The sequence below is a fragment of the Myripristis murdjan genome, chromosome 20, assembly GCF_902150065.1.
Source record: "Myripristis murdjan chromosome 20, fMyrMur1.1, whole genome shotgun sequence".
NCBI lineage: Eukaryota > Metazoa > Chordata > Actinopteri > Holocentriformes > Holocentridae > Myripristis > Myripristis murdjan.
The window spans coordinates 29,599,451-29,624,055 of NC_043999.1; the positions used below are offsets into that span (position 1 = coordinate 29,599,451).

The 24,605-nt window shown below is 41.0% G+C and overlaps 1 protein-coding gene across 2 annotated transcripts in view; it reads right to left on the reverse strand.

Annotated features, from left to right (window-relative positions):
* Nucleotides 1-24,605, reverse strand: part of prkdc (protein kinase, DNA-activated, catalytic subunit) — a 422,427-nt gene that overhangs the window by 295,848 nt on the left and 101,974 nt on the right. For both annotated transcript variants that reach the window (XM_030079770.1, XM_030079769.1), the window contains exons 22-26: nucleotides 14,763-14,872; nucleotides 12,361-12,448; nucleotides 11,995-12,158; nucleotides 11,504-11,656; nucleotides 11,213-11,320 (exon numbers count right to left, since the gene is read on the reverse strand). In XM_030079770.1, coding sequence (XP_029935630.1) covers nucleotides 11,213-11,320; nucleotides 11,504-11,656; nucleotides 11,995-12,158; nucleotides 12,361-12,448; nucleotides 14,763-14,872 — 623 coding nt within the window. The remainder of the gene's footprint in view (nucleotides 1-11,212; nucleotides 11,321-11,503; nucleotides 11,657-11,994; nucleotides 12,159-12,360; nucleotides 12,449-14,762; nucleotides 14,873-24,605) is intronic.

A 24,605-nucleotide genomic window follows, 5' to 3' on the forward strand; every position in this document is an offset into this window, starting at 1 on the left:
ATACAAAAGCAGGCCCAAACCAAGGCCATGTAGAGAGGATAAGTGCTACACATGCGGAGGCTACGGACATTGGGCCAGACGTTGTCGGCTATTCTCATACCCAAAAGGCCCTGGCGCTCCATACTATAAGTATGACATTTATCCGCCCCCATAGTATGATCCTTAAGCTACCCTAAAGTCACATCAAATGAGACTACATGTGTCTGATCAACACAGGAACCAGATATCTTAATATAAACAGGCCACTGACCAAATTAGTTTCTCGCCTTAAAATATCATTACATTGTCAGCACATAGGTTCTAGGGCCTGAAACAACTCTTAAACAAATCTGACATTCAATTCATGAACTAATGCCAAGCAAGATCATGGCTAAGCTGAAGACACGGACAAGGAAATGCCCTCACATTCCACCATAAATAAACATCGAGAGAATGGACTGACACCCGATGACAAATATATCAAGGAAGACTCTGCTATGGAGACTAGGCTGTAGAACCAGAGTGGCAGTAACTATACTGGTGACACTAACATTGATTATTGTAGTACCTATTTTGTGGTGGGAGATCCAAACCTCTAAGTCCCACGCAACTAAGAGAAACTACACTGACCCTCAATTGGCCTTTTCTCCCACCACACCAAGCTACCTGACAAAAAGATCCAAAGAACAAAAAAAAAAAAAAAAAAAAAACAGTGGAAAAAGTTTGAATTCAATGCAAACCAGCACTACAAACATGTTCAAAATTTGTGAAAGGCATAGAAAAGGTTGGACAGGGAATAAGAAAGTGCATGATAAATATGACCTGCCCAGAAGTACTTATGTACTTACGTCAGAAAGCGCATAGTGGAGGTCACTGTGCGTGCTCTAAAGTAACAGCCCTTATGTCATAACATTGGCGGCAACCCCATTTAAAGGATATCACTAAATATTTTGTACCATGGACAGGATACAGGGCCTGTCTCTCTCTCTTCCTCTTTTTTACTCACAGTCACTCACAGTCACTCACACACACACACACACACACACACACACACACACACACACACACACACACACAAAGCATTTACACCATAGCTTTAAATTATAGGCCTTTTGAATTACTGGAATCACAATGATACAGATGCTACAAAATACAAAACACATAATTTGATATCAGACTACATAGTCCCACAATATTAAAACCATCCACTTTCCACGGCAAGTTTTTTTTTTTTTTTTTAAGAAACAAGTTTTTTTTTCTTTCCCTGAAGTAAAAGGAGAATTAAAAGAATTAAAATTCAGGGTTATGAAGGACACATATGCAGATGTGTTGGATTACCATTAGTGTTGGTACACCTACTGCTCATGTTTAACACATGACAGACCTTTGTGAAAAACGTTTTGTTTTTGTTAACTGCTAGTTGTTTTAAATATTACATGCCTGACATACCTTTACTGATTTTTAAGAAAAAAGGTGATTTTGCACTTCTTGCTGTATTGACAGTAAGTGTACATGGAAAATAAACGCAAAATGAGTTGCTCTAAAATAATGACAAATTAAAACACTAAAGGCTCTGGAAGACCTGAAAGGGCTGGGGACTTTTCCCACGCCAGATGCTCCCTGGAAGAAAATAGTAATTGATTTTACTGTTGTGGGAGCTGAACACAGGACGGAGGGCAAGGGATACCTCTCTGTCTGAGTTGATCCTTTTTCTAGGTGGGTCGAAGCTACACCTACCAAAACTGAGAAAGGAAAAAAAGGTAATTAAACGGTTGCCAAGAGAAATCATTCCCAGATGTGGGTGTACCACAGGTGGTAAGGACTGACAATGGTCCCCGTTTCACTGGGGACAAGCTGAGAGAAGTACAAAAGAGGTTTGGTATTAACATAACGTTGATGCAGTTTACCATCCAGCCTCCCAATGGCTGGTGGAAAGGGCAAATGGAACTATTAAAAAAGGATTGGCTAAAGTCTGCGCAGACACCAAATTAACCTGGGTTGAAGCCCTACCCAGCATGCTATTCAGTTTGAGGTCGACCCTAAAACGCAACCATGAATGGTAGTCACCATGAGATTTGGACAGGAAGGAAAATTCCCTGTCATGTACATACTGCACCAAGCGACACACCACATGTGTTGTATACCATGAGAATTTGAGTGAATATGTGAAATAACTGAACATTACTGTGACCCACATACTCTGTGAGGAACAGGACTACGACACTTTTCAATTGGAGGTTGGCAACTGGGTTGTCAGAACGTTTAACAAACTGAACTGGTCCTTTCCAAGATGGAGGGGACCACATAAGGGGGCTGAGGTCACATCACACTTTGGGAAGGTGTGGTGAACAGATGATAGACTGAGAACTGGATACATAAAACCCACTGTGCACTGGCACAGGACATGAATGACAGAACATTGACTGAGGTTGGCACTGACTTAAGAACCTGTCCTACTGACACTGACTGGAAACGTGGCCCCAACTGTGACATACTTAGACGCACACAGACACTGACTACACTATTGAGACCATACCAGAAGACTGGTGCATAACCATTATTAATGTTACCAAATGGCCAAAGGCGATCAAACTCACTTATTGTTGTTCAGACGTTTATTGGAATTGTGGTGGGAACTGCCTAAGAAATACGCTCCTTTTAAACAAAAAACGTGTACTATATCATCTCTGATCGCACCACTGAAATTGATAAAGGCCTGAGCAGCTGGAATAGTTTAACGGCATGCCACGATTAACTTTGTTTTCCAACCTAACACCAAATTACAGCGGCACTAAAGAGGTGCATTTGACCTGAACCAAAATTCTCTTATATACGCAATTGGGGCTCCAAGAGGTGTGCCTGATGAATACAAACTAGTGGACCAAGATGCAGCGGGATTTGAATCCTGTTTATTCTGGGGGGTCACAATAAATAAGAATGTTTAGATAAATTACATCAATTCTGAACATGTAAAAAATTGGAATACATGGACTGGTCTGCACGAACAATTGGCTGCAAATGAATTAATAACCTATCAAAATAGACTAGCACTAGATTTTCTCTTACACAGGAGGTGTGTGTTATGTTCTCTCAGAACTGTTGTGTCTTCATCCCAGACAATACTGCACCAGACAGCTCTATAACTCAAGCTCTCTATAGCTTAAAGACCACATCAGAAGAATTGGCAGAACATCTAGGGATCCCCTTAGCTGATTGGCTTGATCTGCATTCGAAAATTTTGAGAATTTTGATAGTTTCTGCATAAATTCCCTGCACCACCTCCTTATAGATTAATTTAACACCCCTGAGAGATGATTCCTGTGCTAAGTGGGTCAACTTTTTTTTTTAATCAGACCATTTATCTTTTTTGTATAACTAAACTAAATCCAAAAAATAGGAACCTTTAATTCCGAACTGCAACTGTCAGGTATAAATTTACTGTGGACCAAATCCAACATCAGTAGTGTCAACACAAGATTCTTTCACACAGCAAGATCTGATACATGTAAGTATTACCATAATTTTTAGAGGTCACTTTGTCAGTAGGCAGGTTGTTTGTTCGTTTCGTTTATCTATAGTCTGGCAAGCCATGTTAGCAAGCTGAGTTGGTTAGCTAGCACTAGCTAACATTACTGTACATATTTTGAACATAAAGAGCAGCTTGATGAGTGTAATGTTTGGAGAGAAAGACTATATTTACTAAGATATTTCTAGCTTGCTTGTTGTTCCCTGTTATGTAGCCTATTAGGCTATTCTAGTAAGTATTAAAATGTATTAAATTAAACAAATACAAGGATACAAGGATACAAGGAAGTTTATTGGTCATTATGCAACAGGTTGTATAATGAATAAAATGTGGTTCCCTCTTGATTGATTAATTGATTGTATAAAAAATAAAATTATTAAACATGGAGGAGTGCAGATGGTGCATTTAGTAGTCTCACAGCCTGTGGGAAGAAGCTGCCCTGTAGTCTGGTGGTACGGCAGCAGATACTTCTGTATCTTTTGCCTGACGGCAGCAGGGTGAACAAGCTGTGGCTGGGGTGGGTGTTGTCTTTTAGTATCCTTATGGCTCTGCGCAGGCACCTCACCTCCCCGATATCACTGATGCCTGGTACATGGGTACCAATGATGTTTTGGGTAGTCTGAATCACTTGTTGCAGAGTCCTCCTGTCCTGGGCCATGCACATCCCATGCCAGTTTGTGATGTTTCCAGTCAGGATGCTTTCAATCGCTCCTTTGTAGAAGTTGACAAGAACTTGGCGTGGGAATTTTGCTTTCTTAAGTTTCCTTAAGAAATAAAGCCGTTTCTGAGCTTTTTTAGCCAGGGCAGAGATATATAAAGTCCATGACAGGTTCTCTGTTATGTTGATTCCCAGGAACTTAAAACTGTTCACTTGCTCCACCTCAGCTCCATTGATGTAGACAGGGTTGTGTTTCTTTGCCTCATTTTTTTCTAAAATCAACTATCAGCTCTTTGGTTGTTCTGATGTTGAGCAGTAAGTTGTTTTCTGTGCACCATTCTGCAAGATGGTCGATTTCCCCCCAATATGAAAACTCATCATTGTTGGAGATCCGGCCAATGATGGTGGTGTCATCTGCAAACTTCACAATAGAGTTCTCTCCATGTTGGGGGTTGCAGTCGTGGATGTACAGCGTGAACAGGAGGGGGCTGAGCACACAGACCTGGGGGGCTCCGGTGTTGAGCACTAGAGTGGAGGAGGAGAGACTGCCAATCCGAACTGACTGGGGTCTGTTTGTGAGGAAGTCCAGTATCCAGTTGCAGAGAGTGTTCAGTTCCCAATCAGCTTCATGGGGGAGATTGTGTTGAAAGCTGAAAATCAACAAACAGAATTCTGATGTAGGTGCTGCTTTTCTCCAGGTGAGTGAAGACTGAGTGGAGAGCAGTGGAGATGGCATCCTCTGTGGATCTGTTGGTTCTGAATGCAAACTGCAGAGGGTCCAGACTGGCAGGGATGTTGTTCTTTATGTGCTGGAGAACCAGTTACTCAAAGCACTTCATCAGGATGGGGGTGAGTGCCACAGGGCGGTAGTCATTTAGATCAGACACTGCAGACATTTTAGGCACAGGGATGATGGTGGCTGTCTTGAAGCATAATGCCAACTTTCAGTTTTTCTCTGGCAGTGTTGTAAGCTTCTTTGTCACCTGACTTAAAGGCAGTGTTTTTGGCTCTACATAGAGCTCTCACCTCTCCATTCATCCAGGCTTTCTCATTAGGGAATGATTTAACTGTCCTTATTTTTACCACATCATCAGCACATTTGCTGATGTATGATGTCACTGATGACATCAGTGACATCAGTGACATCTCTTCAAGATCGATATGGTTCTCTTGGGTCTAAGCATCTTTCAACATCTGCTAGTCTGTGTATTCAAAACAGTCCTGTAGAGCTGCTGTAGCTTCATCTGACCACACTTTAACTGTTTTTACAGTTGGTTTGACCCTTTTTGTCAGCTGGATGTAAGTAGGCAGGAGAAGCAAGGAGATGTGGTCTGACTGGCCAAAATGAGGACGAGGGAGGGCTCTGTAGCTGCCAGGAACATTGGTGTAGACATGGTCCAGTGTTTTGTTTCCTCTGGTGGAGATGTGGACGTGCTGGTGGAATCTAGGCAAAACAGTTCTAAGGTCCGTTTGATTAAAATCCCCAGCAACAATAATAACAGCATCTGGCTGTTTTGTCATGTGACTGCTGATGACCTCATACAATTCCTGGAGTGCATTTTTTTAATTTGCATCCTGTGGAATGTAAACAGCAGCAACAAACACACTGGTGAATTCTCTAGGCAGGTAACATGGCCGAGATCTCAGCAGTAAAAACTCAACGTCAGGTGAACATTTTCCATCCACTCTGACTGCACCTGTGCACCAAGCATCATTGATGTGCACACAGAGTCCGCCCCCTCTCGTCTTACTGGAGTCTTGTGTTCTGTCAGCCCGGAACAGGCTCCGCCCGTCCAGTGCTAAAGCCTTATCCGGTATGTTGTTATGGAGCCACGTCTCTGTAGTCAGCCTGAGTCTTATCTCATCCATTTTATTTTCCTGCGACCGGACATTTGCCAGGAGTAGGCTGGGTAGTGGAAGAGCCTTGGGTCCAAGCCTTCTTAGCTTGAGTCTTATCCCGGCTCGTTTCCCTCTCTTCCTGGGCCGACCACACCACTTGTGATGACGTCTGGTCCGAATGTTTTTGAATGTCGGATCTTGAGATGCCGAGAGAAGAGATCGTGTCAAGGTCCGCTGCACTCAATCCAGTCACTGTACCTCCTCCTCTGATACCGACAAGCGTACCACCGTCATAAGTAACACGATTCCCAGCTATAAAAGCGAGAGAATCACTCCTTTTTCGCATTTTCATGTTAAACTGGAGGGAGCCACCAGCTGCTGCATCTGTATGCACCGCCGTATACAATGATCTGCTAAATTAATGTGAAGACAATTCATTGCAAAAATCATCAAGCTGGAGTTTACAAAATTCAGCAAAGTTCATTAGGTTAGTTAGTCATTTATTCATCTTCTGTTTATGATTTTAGCACCATGCAAAAATGAGTAGACCAAGATGTGTGATCTGTAAAGAGCCCACAGAGGAAGGAGATGTATCTATCCTTTCTGAAAAGGGGTGTGACACCATCAACCGCGCAAGTACATCTCAACAAGATGACATCCACACATCACCTGGGCAACTGGTCCATCATTATGGTCATTCAGTCATGGTTATTATCATAATTACTTCCAATTTCAGGTTGCTTTGAGTGATGTTGATTTTTTGGATTAATAAAAATGTGATCGATTTTCAGATGATGATGAAAATGAAGATGATGAACATGAGCCAGGCAACTTGCATACATGATGATGACAAGTAATGGTCATTATAATAATTAATAATAAAAATGGTATGGGAACTATTTGACCAGGATTGATCTTGGATCTTGGATCTGGATCTTGAGGAACGAGCGGAGACTGTTTTATTTTACATTAAGAGCTGCACCGACACGGTCACAGAGAACAAGCGTATCCAAGCGTACTGTCTGTGTGGTGCTCAACCAACAATCTGCACCTCAACACCAGCAAAACCAAAGAGCTGGTCATAGACTTCAGGAGACACCAGACAGATCCCAACCCTCTCTACATAAGGGGTGAGAAGGTGGAGAGAGTTCCCACCTTCAAGTTCCTAGGAGTACAGATCTCAGAGGACCTCAGCTGGTCAGTGCACACCTCCGTGAAGAAAGCCCAGCAGCGACTGCACTTCCTAAGACTGCTACGCAGACTTGGTCTGAAGCAGAAGCTGCTGGTCACTTTCTATCACTGCACCATAGAAAGTGTTTTGTTGTACTTCATATTGGTGTGGCACAGCTGCAGCACAAAGGGGGAACGGGAAAACTCGCCAGCCATTGATGCCTCTGCAGAGCAAAGAACTGTACAATAGGAGTTCACTTGGAAAAATAGGGGGTATTGCTGTGAACCACCCTAAGAAAGCTTTTTAGAAAAGTAAATTCTAGCACATTTCTACCGGGGTGTAGAAATGTGTCCTTGAGGACAGTTCCCACCCCGGCCACAACTTGTTCAGCGGTATCTTCTGCCTTCTGGCAGAAGATACAGGTGCCTTAAAGCTTGCACTAACAGACTAAAGGACAGCTTTTATCCATGGGCCATCAGAATGCTCAACCTGTATCTGTAGCCCATTTTATGTACACACATACGCACACACTCACATATACATACATTTCTTTATTATTCTTATTTTTTTCTGGACATATTTATATTACTGTATTTTATTACTGTATATGTCTTGCTTGTTTATCTCTTTCAAACATACACTACTCACAAAAAGTTAGGGATATTCGGCTTTCGGGTGAAATTTCAGGATGAAGCTAAAATGCATTATAACCTTTACAGGTGAACTTAATGTGACCTTCTGTAAACTTTTGAATGCACATGTCCAACTGTTCAGTGTTTCAGTACTTTTTGCACAAGTTGCTGTTCTCTAACAAGGAGCTTAACAGCAAAATTCACATCAGGTGTTTGATGCTCCAGCTCATCGAGGTCGTATCATTAGGGAACGGCTGCTGGAGACTGGGGTACCTCAAATGGAGTGGTCTGCACTTTCTCAGACCTGAATCCCATAGAAAACCTATGGGATCAGCTGAGTCGCCGTGTAGAGGCTCGGAGCTCTGTACCCCAGAACCTCAATGTCCTCAGGGCCGCCCTTCAAGAAGAGTGGGATGCCATGCCTCAGCAGACAATAAGTCGACTTGTGAACAGCATGAGACGTCGTTGTCAAGCTGTAATTGATGCTCAAGGGCACGTGACAAGTTATTGACACTGACATTTTTTGTTGTGGTATATCCACCACTGTTGTTGGCTTTTGTTTCAAGAAATTGTTTGAGATGAGGAAATCACCAGTGTATGCTTCTACTTAAATGCCCTACTTTCATGATATAATATCACTGTAGCGTGAACTTTTTATATTTTTCATAAATTTCACCCAAAAGCCAAATATCCCTAACTTTTTGTGAGTAGTGTATATATTTCTTTCAACTATACAACTCTTTTTAACTATAATATCTGCACTGTGACAGTTGTAGCAATCCAATTTCATTGTATATACAGTGGTATGCAAAAGTTTGGGCACCCCTTAGGAAAATAACTGCATCAGTTTGTCACTTGCTGAGCTTTTGAAGCAGCAACTTCATTATAACATACAGTATGTTATACCTTATGGAAACAGAAACATCTCAGTCGTGAAATCATTTTTATTGGTCTAACAGAAACATTTGTATGTGCAAAATAGGCATGTGCATAAATTTGGGCACCCCAAAGACATAATTCCATTAATATTTAGTAGAGCCTCCTTTTGCTGCAATAACAGCCTGCAGACGCCTCCTATAGCCACAGACAAGTCCCTGAAGTCTGGCAGGTGGTAATTTGGGCCATTCCTCCATACAAAACGCCTCCAGTTCAGTCAGGTTTCTTGGCTTCTGTGCGTGGACAGCCTGCTTTAAATCAATCCATACATTTTCAATGATGTTAAGGAGTGGGGACTGGGATGGCCATTCCAGAACATTGCACTTGTGCTTCTGCATGAATTCCTTGGTGGATTTTGAACAGTGCTTAGGATCATTGTCCTGCTGAAAAATCCAACCCCAGCATAGCTTCAACTTTGTGACCGGCTCTTGAACATTCTTGTCAAGAATCTGCTGATACTCAGACGAATTCATGTGGCCCTCAACTTTAACAAGGTTTCCAGTACCTGTGCTAGCCACGCAGCCCCATAACAAATTTCACAGTAGGCAATAAGTTCTTCTCATGGGATTCAGTGTGTTTTTTTTCGCTATGCATACCTCCTATTGTTCTGACCAAATAACAATCTTAGTCTCATCTGACCACAGTATTTTTTTCCAAAATGCTTCTGGCTTGTCCAGATGTGCTTTTGCATGCCTCTTCTTGTGACGGGCACTCAGGAAAGGCGTTTTGCACTTGACCCTTCCAATGAGCTTTTCCTGGTGCATAGTACGCTTAATTGTGGAATGATGAACAACTACACCATCAGCAGCCAGATGTTCTTGTAGTTCTCTGGAGGTGGTCTGTGGCTTGTCTGTGATCATTCTAACAATCCTTCTCCTGTGCCTTTCCTGTATTTTTTTTGGCCTACCACATCTTTCCTTCACAAGGACTGTTCCTGTGGCCTTCTTCTTTCTGCACTACATTTCTGACTGTGGAGACAGACAGTCCAAACCTTCCAGATAATTTCTTGTACCCTTCTACTAATTCATAATAATGAATTATCTTAGTTTTTAGGTCAGTGGAGTGTTGTTTAGAGGCCCCCATGTTGCCACTCTCTAAGAAAGAACCTAGAACAAGCACAGCCAGCCATTACCTATGTTAAACAGCTTTTTTCATGATTGGTTGCACCCGTCTTTGTAATTGAAGGTCTAGCGAGCTAATCAAAGCAATTCTGTGCTACAACCTGTCAGCTATAAATCCCTACAGGTCTTGAAATGAATGCGATTAAAAGGGTGCCCAAACTTTTGTACGTCACATTTTTTTACATTTTATTTTATTATAATAAAACTATGTAATGCTACTCTAAGAATTTCGGTCTGGAAAACACTCAAAAGTCTACATCTCTGTAGGAAAACAAATCTTGTTGCTGTGATCTTCTCTTATAAAAGGTAGAGCAAATTATCATGAAATCTCAGAGGGGTGCCCAAACTTTTGCATACCACTGTACATACAGTAAATAAATAATTGGACTGTATTTCTGTAGTGCTTTTCTAGTCTACTGACCACTCAAAGCGCTTTACAATGTTTGCCTCACATTCACCCATTCACACACATGCATGGCAGAGGCTGCCATGCAAGGCGCCTAGCTGTCTTTGGGTAGGGGTTGTTTGTTGCTTAGTAGTTGGTTTGTCTTGTGTTATGTTTTGAAAAAGAAATGGTGAGACTACAATAACATAGAAAATACAACATTTTGAATATGTCAATGTGTTTGTCAGCAATAAAAACATTTATAAAAAGGAACAAGAGATTTGTCTGATTTTCTGTTTAATTTGTGTGATGTTCACCCCCCTCATAAAATGCCTATAATTTTTAAGAATTTCCTTTTGCACAAGCACTGTACTGCATCCAACACAGTTTCTGGTCGATTGTGGACAGTACTGAACCTTTTTTGAGGACATAAGACAAGAAAACATGCATAAATAATTTTTTAACATGGATGTCAATGGGAAAGTGGGACATCACCTATTTCAGCATTTTTCAATACTTTCCGCCACTGGGATTTCTTAGGACTTTTGATATGTTATAACCAATATATTCATGAGACTAAAATAGTTGAAAGAGTTTCTGTTGCAATTTTTCCTAGGTCATTTTGCATTTCTTTTTTTTTTGTCACAAAATGCCTTTAGTAAATGGGTGGGAATCTGGATCTCGGTATGCTGCCTTGCAAATCACTATGACCCCTCATGATGTCCCTGTAAAAGTTGCCTATCCATGACATAGGTAGTTGATATCAACAGGCACTAGTTGGTTAAGTTCCCCCTTACTAATTAATTCACTAATTCACTTTATTTCTCTTTATTTTTGATTTATAGGGTTTTTTGTCTTGTTTTTTCAAGTGAATGTTCTCAGGTTTCGAAGGTTTAATAAGCTATGAAATCAAGTTGTAGCGAGGGACAAACACTGTGAAACAACAAATTGAATGGGTCTCTCACCAGAATGGCCTCCAAAACAGCAACTGTGTCTTGGCTCTCAAACTTTTTGTTGCTGGTGAACCAGTGGATCAGCTGCATCACCAGTGGTTCAAAGAGCTGCCTCGTTACCTGGACAAAAGTTAAACTTCATAAAAGCATTCTGATTCATAAAAGTCAAACAAGCATAACACCACATCACTTTGGAGTTAATGGATTTTTAAAGTCATCATAGTTTCACTCATTCATCATCAAGTTGCATCTCTTGAAACTCCACAATATTCCAGATTTCCATGACCACAGGTGTGGACTCACCTGATCCACATCACATGCTAGGTGCAACAGTACAGGAAACAGTCTCTTGTGTAGGCAGTACATGGGTGGAAACCTGTTCTCCCCTTCAGCCATCTGAGCACTCTTTCCAATCATATAGATGACCAAGCTATGAAGCAGCTCACATGCTGCTACCTGAAAGAACAAGACAAATTGGATTAAAGTAATCACTTTGTGTCACTGAATGCATGTTATAGCCACGACAGATAATATTGGTTTGAAAGCTGTTGATCTTCAGTATCTTTAAATGTCTGATGGAAAAGATTGGCATGAAAATAGTTGCTTTTATTCTCGTTGGGGTGCAAAAGCCTCTAAAACAACATTGACCGGATTTACGTGTCTTTTCATTATGGAAGTCACTTCACCCAGTGAGTTGTTGGCAACCTGTTATTTAAAAACAGTTTTGTGACAGACTATGCTTGACTCTGAATATGGAAACTCTGACTAGTTCATAATGACGTTAGATGATGTACTTTAGTTTGTCGGTCGCTTTTGGAAAGAGCTAGTTCACTGATACGAGGTAGAAACACATCAAGGTAGATGACTGGCTTCATATCGGTGAATGGTACTGCAAAGCTGAGCTTTTTCTCAGAATCCCAGGCAACGAACTTCTTCATCATCTCCTCTGTTGAAACCGCTAAACAGAAAAACAGAAGCACATCATCAACAACAGCCAACATCTCTACTGATATCCATGTGTCCTGCCAAACTGAACTTAAGCAAACTGCTGAACTAACTGCTCCCATACTGTAGGTTCCTCTGGGTAAGACCAGGGACAAGTGTCGAAAATGGCAGTGTAAAATAGAATAAGATGGCAGGTTTGTCAGGAAAGCCCTTACCTGTCACCATGTCTCTGTTCAGCCTTCCCCCCAGGTGACCCAGCAGTTTCACCACCCTGAACCTCACCTGGACCAGAGGAGCATCTTCCTGTTGACAGGTCCACATGACCAATAAGCTAAATACGGGAGTGTAACATCTCAGGAATAAGGACTGAGCCCACTTAAATGTTTTCTGTTCCATGGCCTAAAACTCACAAAGAGCAGCAGTCAAGTCAGTCAGTTCACAAGTACAAGTCAATCTTGGGCCTTTAATGGAGACTTAATCGAGCAGAGCAGGACAAGCTGTTTCAAATTGCTTAAGGCTGCACACCACTTATTTTGCTATTAAACATGCTTAATGATGCTTAAATTGGAATTTCCCTTTTGGGATTAATAAAGTGTACTTACTTACTTACTTATCATTTGTCCTATCATCAAAGTCATTGATGTCTATTGGTTTTTGTCAATGGCATCATCAATTGGCCAAGCTCTACTGTGAATGGGCTATGCCTCTTGTCATTATTAATTTTAATATTTTCCCCTACTGTTAAAGGTCAAAACTGGAGAAAAAAAAAAAAAAAAAAAATCAAAGGATATACCACATCTTATCATATCGTGCAGTCTATGGGTCACGTCATTCTGCATAATTACAGTGGTGCTTTAAAGTTTGTGAACCCCTTAGACCTTTGTATATTTCAGCATACATATGACCTAAAACTTCATCAGATTTTCACACAAGTCCTTAGATTAGATAAAGAGAGTTCGATTAAACAAAGGAGACAAAGATATTATACCTGTTCATTTATTTACACAGGATGAAGTGATGCAGTATTACGTATCTGGGTTCGGCAAAAGTATGTGAACCCCTAGGAATAGCACATAAATTGAAGGTGCAAATTGAGTCAGGTGTTTTCCAATCAACTGGATGGCAATCAGGTGTGAGTGGGTGCCCTGTTTCATTTAAAGAACAGAGATCTATCGCTGTCTGATCTTCACAACACATTTGTTTGAGGGTATATAATGGCTCGGAAAAAGGAGATATCTGAGGACCTCAGAAAAAGAGTTGTTGCTGCTCAACAAGCTGGAAAAGGTTACAAAACCATCTCTAAAGAGTTTGAACTTCATCAATCCACAGTCAGACAGATTGTGTACAAATGGAAGAAATTTAAGACCACAGTCACCCTCCCCAGGAGTGGTAGACCAACAAAGATCACTCCACGAGCAATGCATGTAATAGTCGGCGAGGTCACAAAGGATCCCAAGGTCTAAGCAACTTCTAAGCAACTAAAGGCTTCACTCGCATTGGCTAATGTCCGCTATCAGAAGAAGACTGAACAAAAGTGGTGTGCATGGCAGGGTTGCAAGGAGGAAGCCACTGCTCTCCAAAAAGAACATTGCTGCCCATCTGAAGTATGCTCAAGATCACCCAGACAAGCCTGAAGGATACTGGAAGAATATTTTGACAGATGAAACAAAAATAGAACTTTTTGGTTTAAATGAGAGGCATTATGTTTTGAGAAAGAAAAACACTGAATTCCAGCATAAGAACATTATGCCATCTGTGAAACATGGTGGCGGTAGTGTCATGGTTTGGGCCTGTTTTGCTGCATCTGGGCCAGGGCAACTTGCATTCATTGATGGAACAATGAATTCTGATTTATACCAACAAATTTTGAAGGAAAATGTCAGGACCTCTGTGTGTGAACTGAAACTCAAGCGAAAGTGGGTCATGCAGCAAGACAATGACCCTAAGCATACAAGTCGGTCTACCAAGGAATGGTTTAAGAAGAATAGAATTCATGTTTAGGAATGGCCAAGTCAAAGTCCTGACCTTAATCCAATAGAAATGTTGTGAAAAGACCTGAAGCGCGCAGTTCATTTGAGGAAACCCACCAGCATCTCAGAGTTGAAGCTGTTCTGTACACAGGAATGGGCTAAAATTCCTCCAAGCCGATGTGCAGGACTGATCAACAGTTACCAGAAATGTTTAGTTGCAGTTACTGGTGCACAAGGGGGTCACACCAGATACTGAAAGCCAAGGTTGACATACTTTGCCAAACCCAGATATGTAAAACTGCATTATTTTCCTACGTAAATAAATGAACAAGTATAATATCTTTGTCTCCTTTGTTTCATTGAGCTTTCTTTATCTACTTTAAGGACTTGTGTGAAAATCTGATGAAGTTTTAGGTCATATGTATGCTGAAATATACAAAGTTCTAAGGGGTTCACAGACTTTCAAGCACCACTGTACATGGCAGACTGGATTGCCGGAAAACCTGGGGAATCCTCTGCAGTAGGCTGGTGATGCATCAGAAAATAAGATTATGCAGGAAAATAATGAAAATAAAACTACATTTACCTCAGCTGAGGAATTTCATCAACCTAAACATGCTTCAAATACTTTAAAGACCACTCCTTACCATGCTGGATTGGTAGGACTGCTTCAAGAGTCGCGTCATCACTTGGTTATATCCCCTCTCACTTCTGGAAGATGAGGAAGATGTCACCTCCCAGCTGCTCTGATCCTTCTCTAAAAGACAACACCACCTGGTTCAGATTTTTTTGGGATGCTATCTCATTGTTCTCATTAAAGGCACAATCCTTAAGCCACATACAAATTAGTCTCCATGCCTCACTTGAGCATTTAAATTATGGCCCATTGAAACTGCAAGAACTTACCAAGGCATGCAATGAAGGGTGTGAAAGTGTTTCTAATGGCATCAGCAATGTTAATGGTAAAGTTCCTGGAGCCTGATCTAGTCCCTTTATGGGAGTTGATATTAAAATTGAATTCCAGAATTTTTGTTAAACAACTGTTAAACAATGCAAACCACAATTTACACAAAGGGGTGCAAGCCCTGATCAGTATCTGGAAAGAATAAAGTAGCTAGCATGAAAGCCTTGTGTGCACAGGTTTAACAAACAACATCAGTCATGTTCAAAAGGAATCCGGTCAAGAAACCCATCACAATTCCTTGAAATTTAACAGCCAAGCTCGAAAAAATTTGGCTGTTAAATTTAATTAATCTACAAATGTCAAGATAAGTTAGTTTACCTTATTTTTGAACAAGCTTGATGATTTCAAAATAGGATATGACTATATACACATTTAAACATGTATACAGCCACATCACTAACTGCATGAGCCTTATGTTTTTTGCTACTCTGAATCGTAGCATTATCACTAATTGAGTTTTACGGGGTTTCTGAGAGTGACCTCTTGAGCCACCTTAGACACACCAGTTTAGAGGAGGGGCTCTCATAACTGAGAGTGAAAGAGGAAAGGATAGTTGTTTTCATATTTGAAAGTTTTGTTTGTTTGTTTGTTTTGTTATTACAGTTCAGAGCTTACTCAAAGTTACTCAGAGTTAACCCAAAAGAGATTGAGTGGGTCAGATATACCACAGTTCTTTTTCTACTAAAAAACACAGTGTGTCAATATGGCTGCATAAAACCTGAACTCTGTCAGGCAGGGCCAGCTCTAGCCATGTTGGTGCCCTGGCGAAATTACTCCCCGTTCCAGTTAAGTAATAAAAACTGGAACATCAAAACAGTGCAATAAGAAGAAACTTTCGAGTAAAAAAAAATGAACTGTGCCCTGGGGGGTTGGACAGCCTTTTCATGTCGAAAAAGTAACGTTAGTCAAAACACCAGTGACTTGCCTCTTGACCTTACCTCTGAAAAGGCTTTCACATAGCGTGCGGTTTGGGCCGCGCTCTGCAATGGGTACGGCGCAGACAGCCGCAGAGCAGTGCGCAAGCGCATGGAGAGTAATAAATGTATTTCTATACTGCATTGTCTTTGCAAGAGTAGTAACATAACTCATGATGTCAATCATCTAGATTTCTAAATACATACATCTCCTGTCTGTGTAGTAAATCATTTGCTTCAGTTTACAACAGTATTGGTCTTTGATTGCAGAAAAAAAGAAAAAAAAATCTCACCTATTGTGGAAAGCAAAAACATCATATATCTCTGCCAGTTTTTAAACACACTTGGTATTCCCAAATTGTTATGGATCTCTCTCCCCATGATTGGAGCCACTTATATAGACCCAGCCCATGGCACCAGGCAGGTGCCCTCAATTACTCCAATTGTGAACTGCACCTTGAACTGAAACGCATGGAGCAAATAAATGTTAAAGCACACATGAAAAACAATAATATAATAGTGACACATAACAGCATACACAATGAATGGCTGCACCGTGTGTGCACTACGTGAAAGCCCCATGACTCCTCTGACCCTGAGATGCGCCCCCCCAACGCGTCATGTGACTCGGCACCGCAAGTGAAAAATGTGTCTTTGTTTATGTCTTTTTTGATTTGGTTATTTTATTTGTTATTTTCAAGACAGAACAAAGGGAGGGCAACAATGGGCATCGGAAAAATATTATTATTATTATTGTTATTATTGTATGCTTACGAGACAACAAACAAAGATGCCACCGAAGGAAAACGTGGCCAGCTACAACGCCAGATTCGACGAATTGGAGACGAAGTTGGATAAACTGCTGGATTTGAGTACTTCAATGAATACTCTTTTGAACTCTGTAGTTCAAAGGGTAGATGCCCTCGACACCAGAATGGAGATGCTGACTGGCGAAATACACGATCAGGGAATTAAATTAAATTCCCAGGATAACCGAATATCTGAGCTCGAGGAGAAACTACAGCAGGCAAGTGAATATATCGATCAGCTGGAAAATAGACACCGCCAAAACAACCTGAGACTCTTGAATGTGCCCGAGAGTGAGGAGAAAGATATGTCAATGATCACCTTTCTGATTAAAATATTGGAGGAGAAATGGGGCTTAAAGCTCAAGGAGGAAGATTTTGACAGAGCGCATCGCGTGGGGCCACTTCGAGATAACGCACAACACCCACGAGCTATAATATTTAGGCTGCATCATTACCAGAAGAAACTGCATATTCTGAAAGTGGCTGAAAGAAGACTACACGGGTCCAGCCTCAGAGTGGTGATGGACATGTCGGCCCAGCTTCGCTCCAAGAGAGCTGCATTCTGGCCGGTAAGAGAACAACTACATCGGCTGAACATAAAAACTTATATTCGACACCCGGCTATCTTATGTGTGGAGGATGGAGGGAAGGTGACAAGATTCACATCCCTAGAGGAAGCCAAGGTGGAACTGAACCGAAAATATACATCCATTAAATGACTCTTTGGGTGAACTTTAGACCCGTGGCAAGAAATATTTGGTAAGAGCATTTAACGGATGAACGGTCGGGATGGCTCACGGGGTCGGGACTAATTAAAGGGAGAAGCGCTATACGAGTATGGAACAAATGTGTTTCACCCTGGTGAGAATCTAAAGGAAATGGAATGATTGGACAAAATGAACTGACTCGTTGAAATTAAGGAGGTGTAGAAAAAAATAAGAGTTAGATTAATTAATTAGGAAACTCAAGGCTAATAAAGAAGGGGGCTAATACTTCTGTGGGAGATTATTGGAGTTGATTAGTGGGTGGGGAAGTGCTCTTCTTCCCCCGCTTACACTTACCCCTTTTTTTTTTTTTTTTTTGTAATATGTATATGTGTGTGTATGTATGTATGTCTGTATATATACATACCTTTGTCATCTCCCCAGCTATTTTTTATTCTTCCTTCCTTTCATCCTCCCCTCCTCTTCTCCCCCTACCCTACAACTTGTTAAGTAAGATAGCGAAAGTAGATAAGAAAATATCTGATTCAAATTTGATTTAAAAAAGAAAGGGGAAGAGAGAAAAAAAATTTGGAAAGCCTAATAAACAAGTTTGGAACCCCAAGTATTGTATTAATTGGTAGGGAAAATAAAATAAAATTTATTGCATTATTTTTGTATAAATATCTCTGTTGTTTTTCTCTACCTGATCTGTTTAATTTGTTTGGTAAACTAAAAAAAAAGTTGTTGTTTTTTTTTCCATTTACTTATTAATCGTAAGGGGTACTTATTATTATTATTATTTATTATTATTATTATATTTTTATTTATTTCATTTATTTTTACACACATTTTCTAAATTAAGTTAATTATCACTTGTTTAGATATTATTATTGTTGTTGTTGTTGTTGTTATCTTAATCTAAAAAAAAAAAAAAAGCTTTTTCTCTGTTTGTTTTGTTTGTTTGTTTGCTTGTTTTTGTTCCCTGTTTTTTTTTTATTATTATTATTATCTTTTATTTATTTATTTATTTTTCTTAAAGAATGGGGAGGCAGTTTAAGTCGATTAGTTATGGAAGTAGTTCATACATAAGTTGAGAAACGAGCTTGAGCAAGGAGGAATAGTTTTTCATTTTAAGAGAGGGGGATTAGTATCGGCTTTGATTTTTTATTCTTAATTTTTTATTGTTATTTTTAATTTCATATAAACTTGACAATGGTAATAAAGGGATGATGATAACGATTATTGCTGCTGTTAGTAATATTATGCTTATAAATTTCCCCCTGCTCCATATTAATTAATTAAGTAGTTATTTTAAGTAGTTATTTCATTATAGACATTATTTATTAATGTACTGTCATTATTATTATTATTAATAGTATAATTATTGTTTTGTTTATTTGTTGGTTGATTTTTTTTTTTTTTAATATATATATATATATATATATATATATATATATATATACAGTACAGGCCAAAAGTTTGGACACACCTTCTCATTCAATGCGTTTTCTTTATTTTCATGACTATTTACATTGTAGATTCTCACTGAAGGCATCAAAACTATGAATGAACACATGTGGAGTTATGTACTTAACAAAAAAAGGTCAAATAACTGAAAATATGTTTTATATTCTAGTTTCTTCAAAATAGCCACCCTTTGCTCTGATTACTGCTTTGCACACTCTTGGCATTCTCTCGATGAGCTTCAAGAGGTAGTCACCTGAAATGGTTTTCACTTCACAGGTGTGCCTTATCAGGGTTAATTAGTGGAGGCAACAAGCAGAAGAGATTTGTTTGGGCCAAGAAACACAAGGAATGGACATAAGACCAGTGGAAATCTGTGCTTTGGTCTGATGAGTCCAAATTTGAGATCTTTGGTTCCAACCGCCGTGTCTTTGTGAGACGCAGAAAAGGTGAATGGATGGATTCCACATGCCTGGTTCCCACTGTGAAGCAAGGAGGAGGAGGTGTGATGGTGTGGGGGTGTTTTGCTGGTGACACTGTTGGGGATTTTTTCAAAACTGAAGGCACACTGAACCAGCATGGCTACCACAGCATCCTGCAGCGACATGCCATCCCATCCGGTTTGTGTTTAGTTGGACCATCATTTATTTTTCAACAGGACAATGAGCCCAAACACACCTCCAGGCTGTGTAAGGGCTATTTGACCAAGAAGGAGAGTGATGGAGTGCTGCGACAGATGACCTGGCCTCCACAGTCACCGGACCTGAACCCAATCCAGATGGTTTGGGGTGAGCTGGACCGCAGAGTGAAGGCAAAGGGGCCAACAAGTGCTAAACACCTCTGGGAACTCCTTCAAGACTGTTGGAAAACCATTTCAGGTGACTACCTCTTGAAGCTCATCGAGAGAATGCCAAGAGTGTGCAAAGCAGTAATCAGAGCAAAGGGTGGCTATTTTGAAGAAACTAGAATATAAAACATGTTTTCAGTTATTTGACCTTTTTTTGTTAAGTACATAACTCCACATGTGTTCATTCATAGTTTTGATGCCTTCAGTTAGAATCTACAATGTAAATAGTCATGAAAATAAAGAAAACGCATTGAATGAGAAGGTGTGTCCAAACTTTTGGCCTGTACTGTATATTCGTCAACGACCATTTTTTTCATGACGAAGACGGGACGATGACGAGCTAAAAATAGCTCCTTGATGACGGAAACATAACGAGACGTGTGTGTATTTTCGTCATGACGAGACGAGACGAAAATGTCAGTAGGTGGTGTAGTGGACTTTCAGAATGCATTATTTCCTCCAATTGTGCGTGCAATCTGTCTGCCAAAAGCTCAAAATCTGAGCAATGCATTCTGTGGCTTGTTTGGTTGAGAATGTGCGCATCCGCGCCAACAGCCTCATTTACACTGTGGTGTACGCTGGAGATGCGCAGCGAACACAGCTGATATACAAGCCCACACCGCGGTAGCGACCGCGACCAGTGTCGTGAACACAGCTGATATACAAGCCCAGACCGATTGCGGTCGTGTTCGCCGTGCGTATCCGTCCTATGACACAGTATAAATGAGGCTACCAGGCAGCCTGCACACACACAAACACGGTAACACATGGGTGTTGGTGATGGACTTGTACTTACAAGTCAGCAAATTTAGCTAACCTAAAACAAACAGGTAAATATAGACTGGGGTTGTATATTTTGATGTCTGTTAAGTTTTACATCATAATAGTCAAATGCATCTTCGTTATTACAGTGGCACAGTACACTCAAGGTCTGGTTCTCAGAAATAAAGCCACGATCGAAAAGAAAGAATGTTTTGTTTCTTGACTGTCTTTGTGTAATGATCAGTGATTTCACTGTTATCAATTTTACATGTGTGTAATGTACAATCCTGAGTATATCATTAAGTACTGCATGGTTGCATTTCATCTCCATTGGTGGGAGAGTCTACCTGTATTGGCATGATTCAATTAGTTTAAACTTTAAAGACATACGTGCGCGTGTGTGTATGTATATATATATATATATATCTATATCTATCTATCTATCTAGATAGATACGTGTGTGTGTGTATATATGTATATGTGTGTATACACACACACACACACACACACACACACAAACACACACGCACACACACATATATACACTACTCACAAAAAGTTAGGGATATTCGGCTTTCGGGTGAAATTTCAGGATGAACCTATAATGCATTATAACCTTTACAGGTGAACTTAATGTAACCTTCTGTTAACTTTTGAATGCACATGTCCAACTGCTCAGTGTTTCAGTACCTTTTGCACAAGTTGCTGTTCTCTAACAAGGAGCTTAATGGCAAAATTCACAACAGGTGTTTGATCCATGAATCAACCAATAAATTTCCTGATTCAATTAGAATTGATATTTAAACAGTCCTCCTCATCATGTTGTTCACATTTTGACATCATGAGACCAAGACGACACCTAACAATTGATCAGCAGCACCTCGCCATTGCGAGACTTCAAACAGGATGTTCTCAGATGGAAGTGGCCACTGAGCTTAGAGTGTCACAGAGTGTCATCAGCAGGTTGCAACAGAGATACAGAGAGACTGGAAGAGTCACAGAAAGGCATAGAAGTGGACGTCCTTTGGCCACATCCCACACTGATGACCGCTTCATTGTGAACAGTGCCCTGCGGAACCGGATGATGAATGCCACTCAACTCCAGGCACGTTTAAGGGAGGTGAGAGGCACCCAAGTGTCACGTCAGACCATTCGAAACCGTTTACATCAGCATGGTCTGCGTGCTAGAAGACCTGCAAGGGTACCTGACCACACCACCAGGCACAGGTGTCATCGTCTTGCATGGGCCAGGGAGCATTTACGCTGGACGAGGGACCAGTGGGCCTCAGTGCTGTTCTCTGATGAAAGCCGATTCATGTTGAGCAGAAATGATGGCCGCCAACGATGTTGGAGACGTCAAGGAGAGCGCTATGCATCAGCCACTGTTGTCACCAGATGAGCCTTTGGTGGTGGTGGTGTTACTCTGTGGGCAGGTGTGTCTAGTCAGTACAGAACTGCCCTACACTTTGTGAATGGTACAGTGACAAGCCCATACTACCTGAATAACATCATTAATCCAGTCATTGTGCCCCTGCATGAACAACACAGGCCTAATTTCATCTTCATGGACAACAATGCTCCAGCTCATCGAGGTCGCATCATTAGGGAATGGCTGCTGGAGACTGGGGTACCTCAAATGGAGTGGCCTGCACTTTGTCCAGACCTGCATCCCATAGAAAACCTATGGGATCAGCTGAGTCGCTGTGTAGAGGCTCGTAACTCTGTACCCCGGAACCTCAATGTCCTGAGGGCCGCCCTTCAAGAAGAGTGGGATGCCATGCCTCAACAGACAATAAGTCGACTTGTGAACAGCATGAGACGTCGTTGTCAAGCTGTAATTGATGCTCAAGGGCACATGACAAGTTATTGAGACATTGACATTTTATGTTGTGGTATACCCACCATTGTTTTTGGCTTTTGTTTCAAGAAATTGTTTGGGATGAGGAAATCACCAGTGTATGCTTCTACTTAAATGCCCTACTTTCATGATATAATATCACTGTAGCGTGAACTTTTTACATTTTCCGTAAATTTCACCCGAAAGCCAAATATCCCTAACTTTTTGTGAGTAGTGTAAATATGACTAAAACTAATGACTAAAACTCGACTAAAATCTTTTTAATTTTTGTCGACTAAGACTAGAAGAAAACTATTAAGGACAGCAATGACTAAAATGTGACTAAGACTAATAAGCATTTTCGTCAAAAAGACTAAGACTAAAATTAAAATGGCTGTCAAAATTAACACTGGTGACAAAAAAGCTTACAACACTGCCAGAGCAAAACTGAAAGCTGGCATTAAGAAGGCAAAGCGAAGGCATCAGCAGAGACTGGAGAGAGAACTCAACACCAACAACAGCAAAGGACTTGTGGCAGGCGGTCAAAAGTGTTACAGGCTACAAAAGCAGGTGCGCTCCCATCATGTGTGAGGCCACGCTACCAGACGAGCTAAATACATTTTATGCTCGCTTTGATCTCCCCAACAGAGAGTCAGCTGTAAAGTCTACTCCGCCTCCAGAGAACCGGCCACTGTCAGTATCCACAGTGGATGTGAGGAAAGTCCTGGTGAAAGTGAATATGAGTAAAGCTGCTGGGCCTGATAACATCCCTGGCTGTGTACTAAAAACATGTGCCAACCAGCTAGTAGATGTCATTACTGACATTTTCAACATATCGCTGTCACAGGAGAGTTTTCCCATCTGCTTCAAGACAGCCACCATCATCCCTGTGCCTAAAAAGTCTGCAGTGTCTGATCTAAATGACTACTGCCCTGTGGCACTCACCCCCATCCTTATGAAGTGCTTTGAGAAACTGGTTCTCCAGCACATAAAGAACAACATCCCTGCCAGTCTGGACAATCAGCAGTTTGCATTCAGAACCAACAGATCCACAGAGGATGCCATCTCCACTGCTCTCCACTCAGTCTTCACTCACCTGGAGAAAAGCAACACCTACATCAGAATTCTGTTTGTTGATTTCAACTCAGCTTTCAACACAATCTCCCCCATGAAGCTGATTGGAAAAATGAACACTCTGGGCATCAGTACCACTCTCTGCAACTGGATACTGGACTTCCTCACAAACAGACCCCAGTCAGTTCGGATTGGCAGTCTCTCCTCCTCCACTCTAGTGCTCAACACTGGAGCCCGCCAGGGCTGTGTGCTCAGCCCCCTCCTGTTCACACTGTACACCCATGACTGCAACCCCCGACATGGAGAGAACTCTATCGTGAAGTTTGCGGATGACACCACCATCACTGGCCAGATTTCCAACAATGATGAGTTTTCATATTGGGAGGAAATCAACCATCTTGCAGAATGGTGCACAGAAAACAACCTACTGTTCAGCGTCAGAAAAACCAAAGAGCTGATAGTTGATTTTAGAAAAAAGGAGGCAAAGACACACAACCCTGTCTACATCAATGGAGCTGAGGTGGAGCAAGTGAGCAGTTTTAAGTTCCTGGGAATCAGCATAACAGAGAACCTGTCATGGACTTCACATATCTCTGCCCTGGTTAAAAAAAAAGCTCAGAAACGGCTGTATTTCTTAAGGAAACTTAAGAAAGCAAAATTACGGTACGGTAGCGAATACACAAGTATTCGCTACCGTACCACCAGACTACATAGCAGCTTCTTCCCTCAGGCTGTGAGACTACTTAATGCAGCATCTGCACTCCTCCATGTTTAATAATTTTATTCCTTTATACAATCAATTAATCAATCAAGAGGGAACCACATTTTAATTTTATTATACAACCTGTTGTATAATGACCAATAAACTCCCTTCTATCCTTGTATGACTGGCGCTGGCGCTGGCGCTGGCGGCACCCCTCTAGCACATGGCGCCCTAGGCGACCATCTATACCGCCTATGCCAAGAACCGGCCCTGCTGTCAGGTTAAAAGAACGTTAGGATAAAAAAGGAAGAATGACACAGAATTAAAAATTAGTGGGATAAAACTTCTGCCGTATTTATGCTTCAAATACAAAAGACCCATATTTTTCTCAAAGAAAAAATAATGGGGAAGA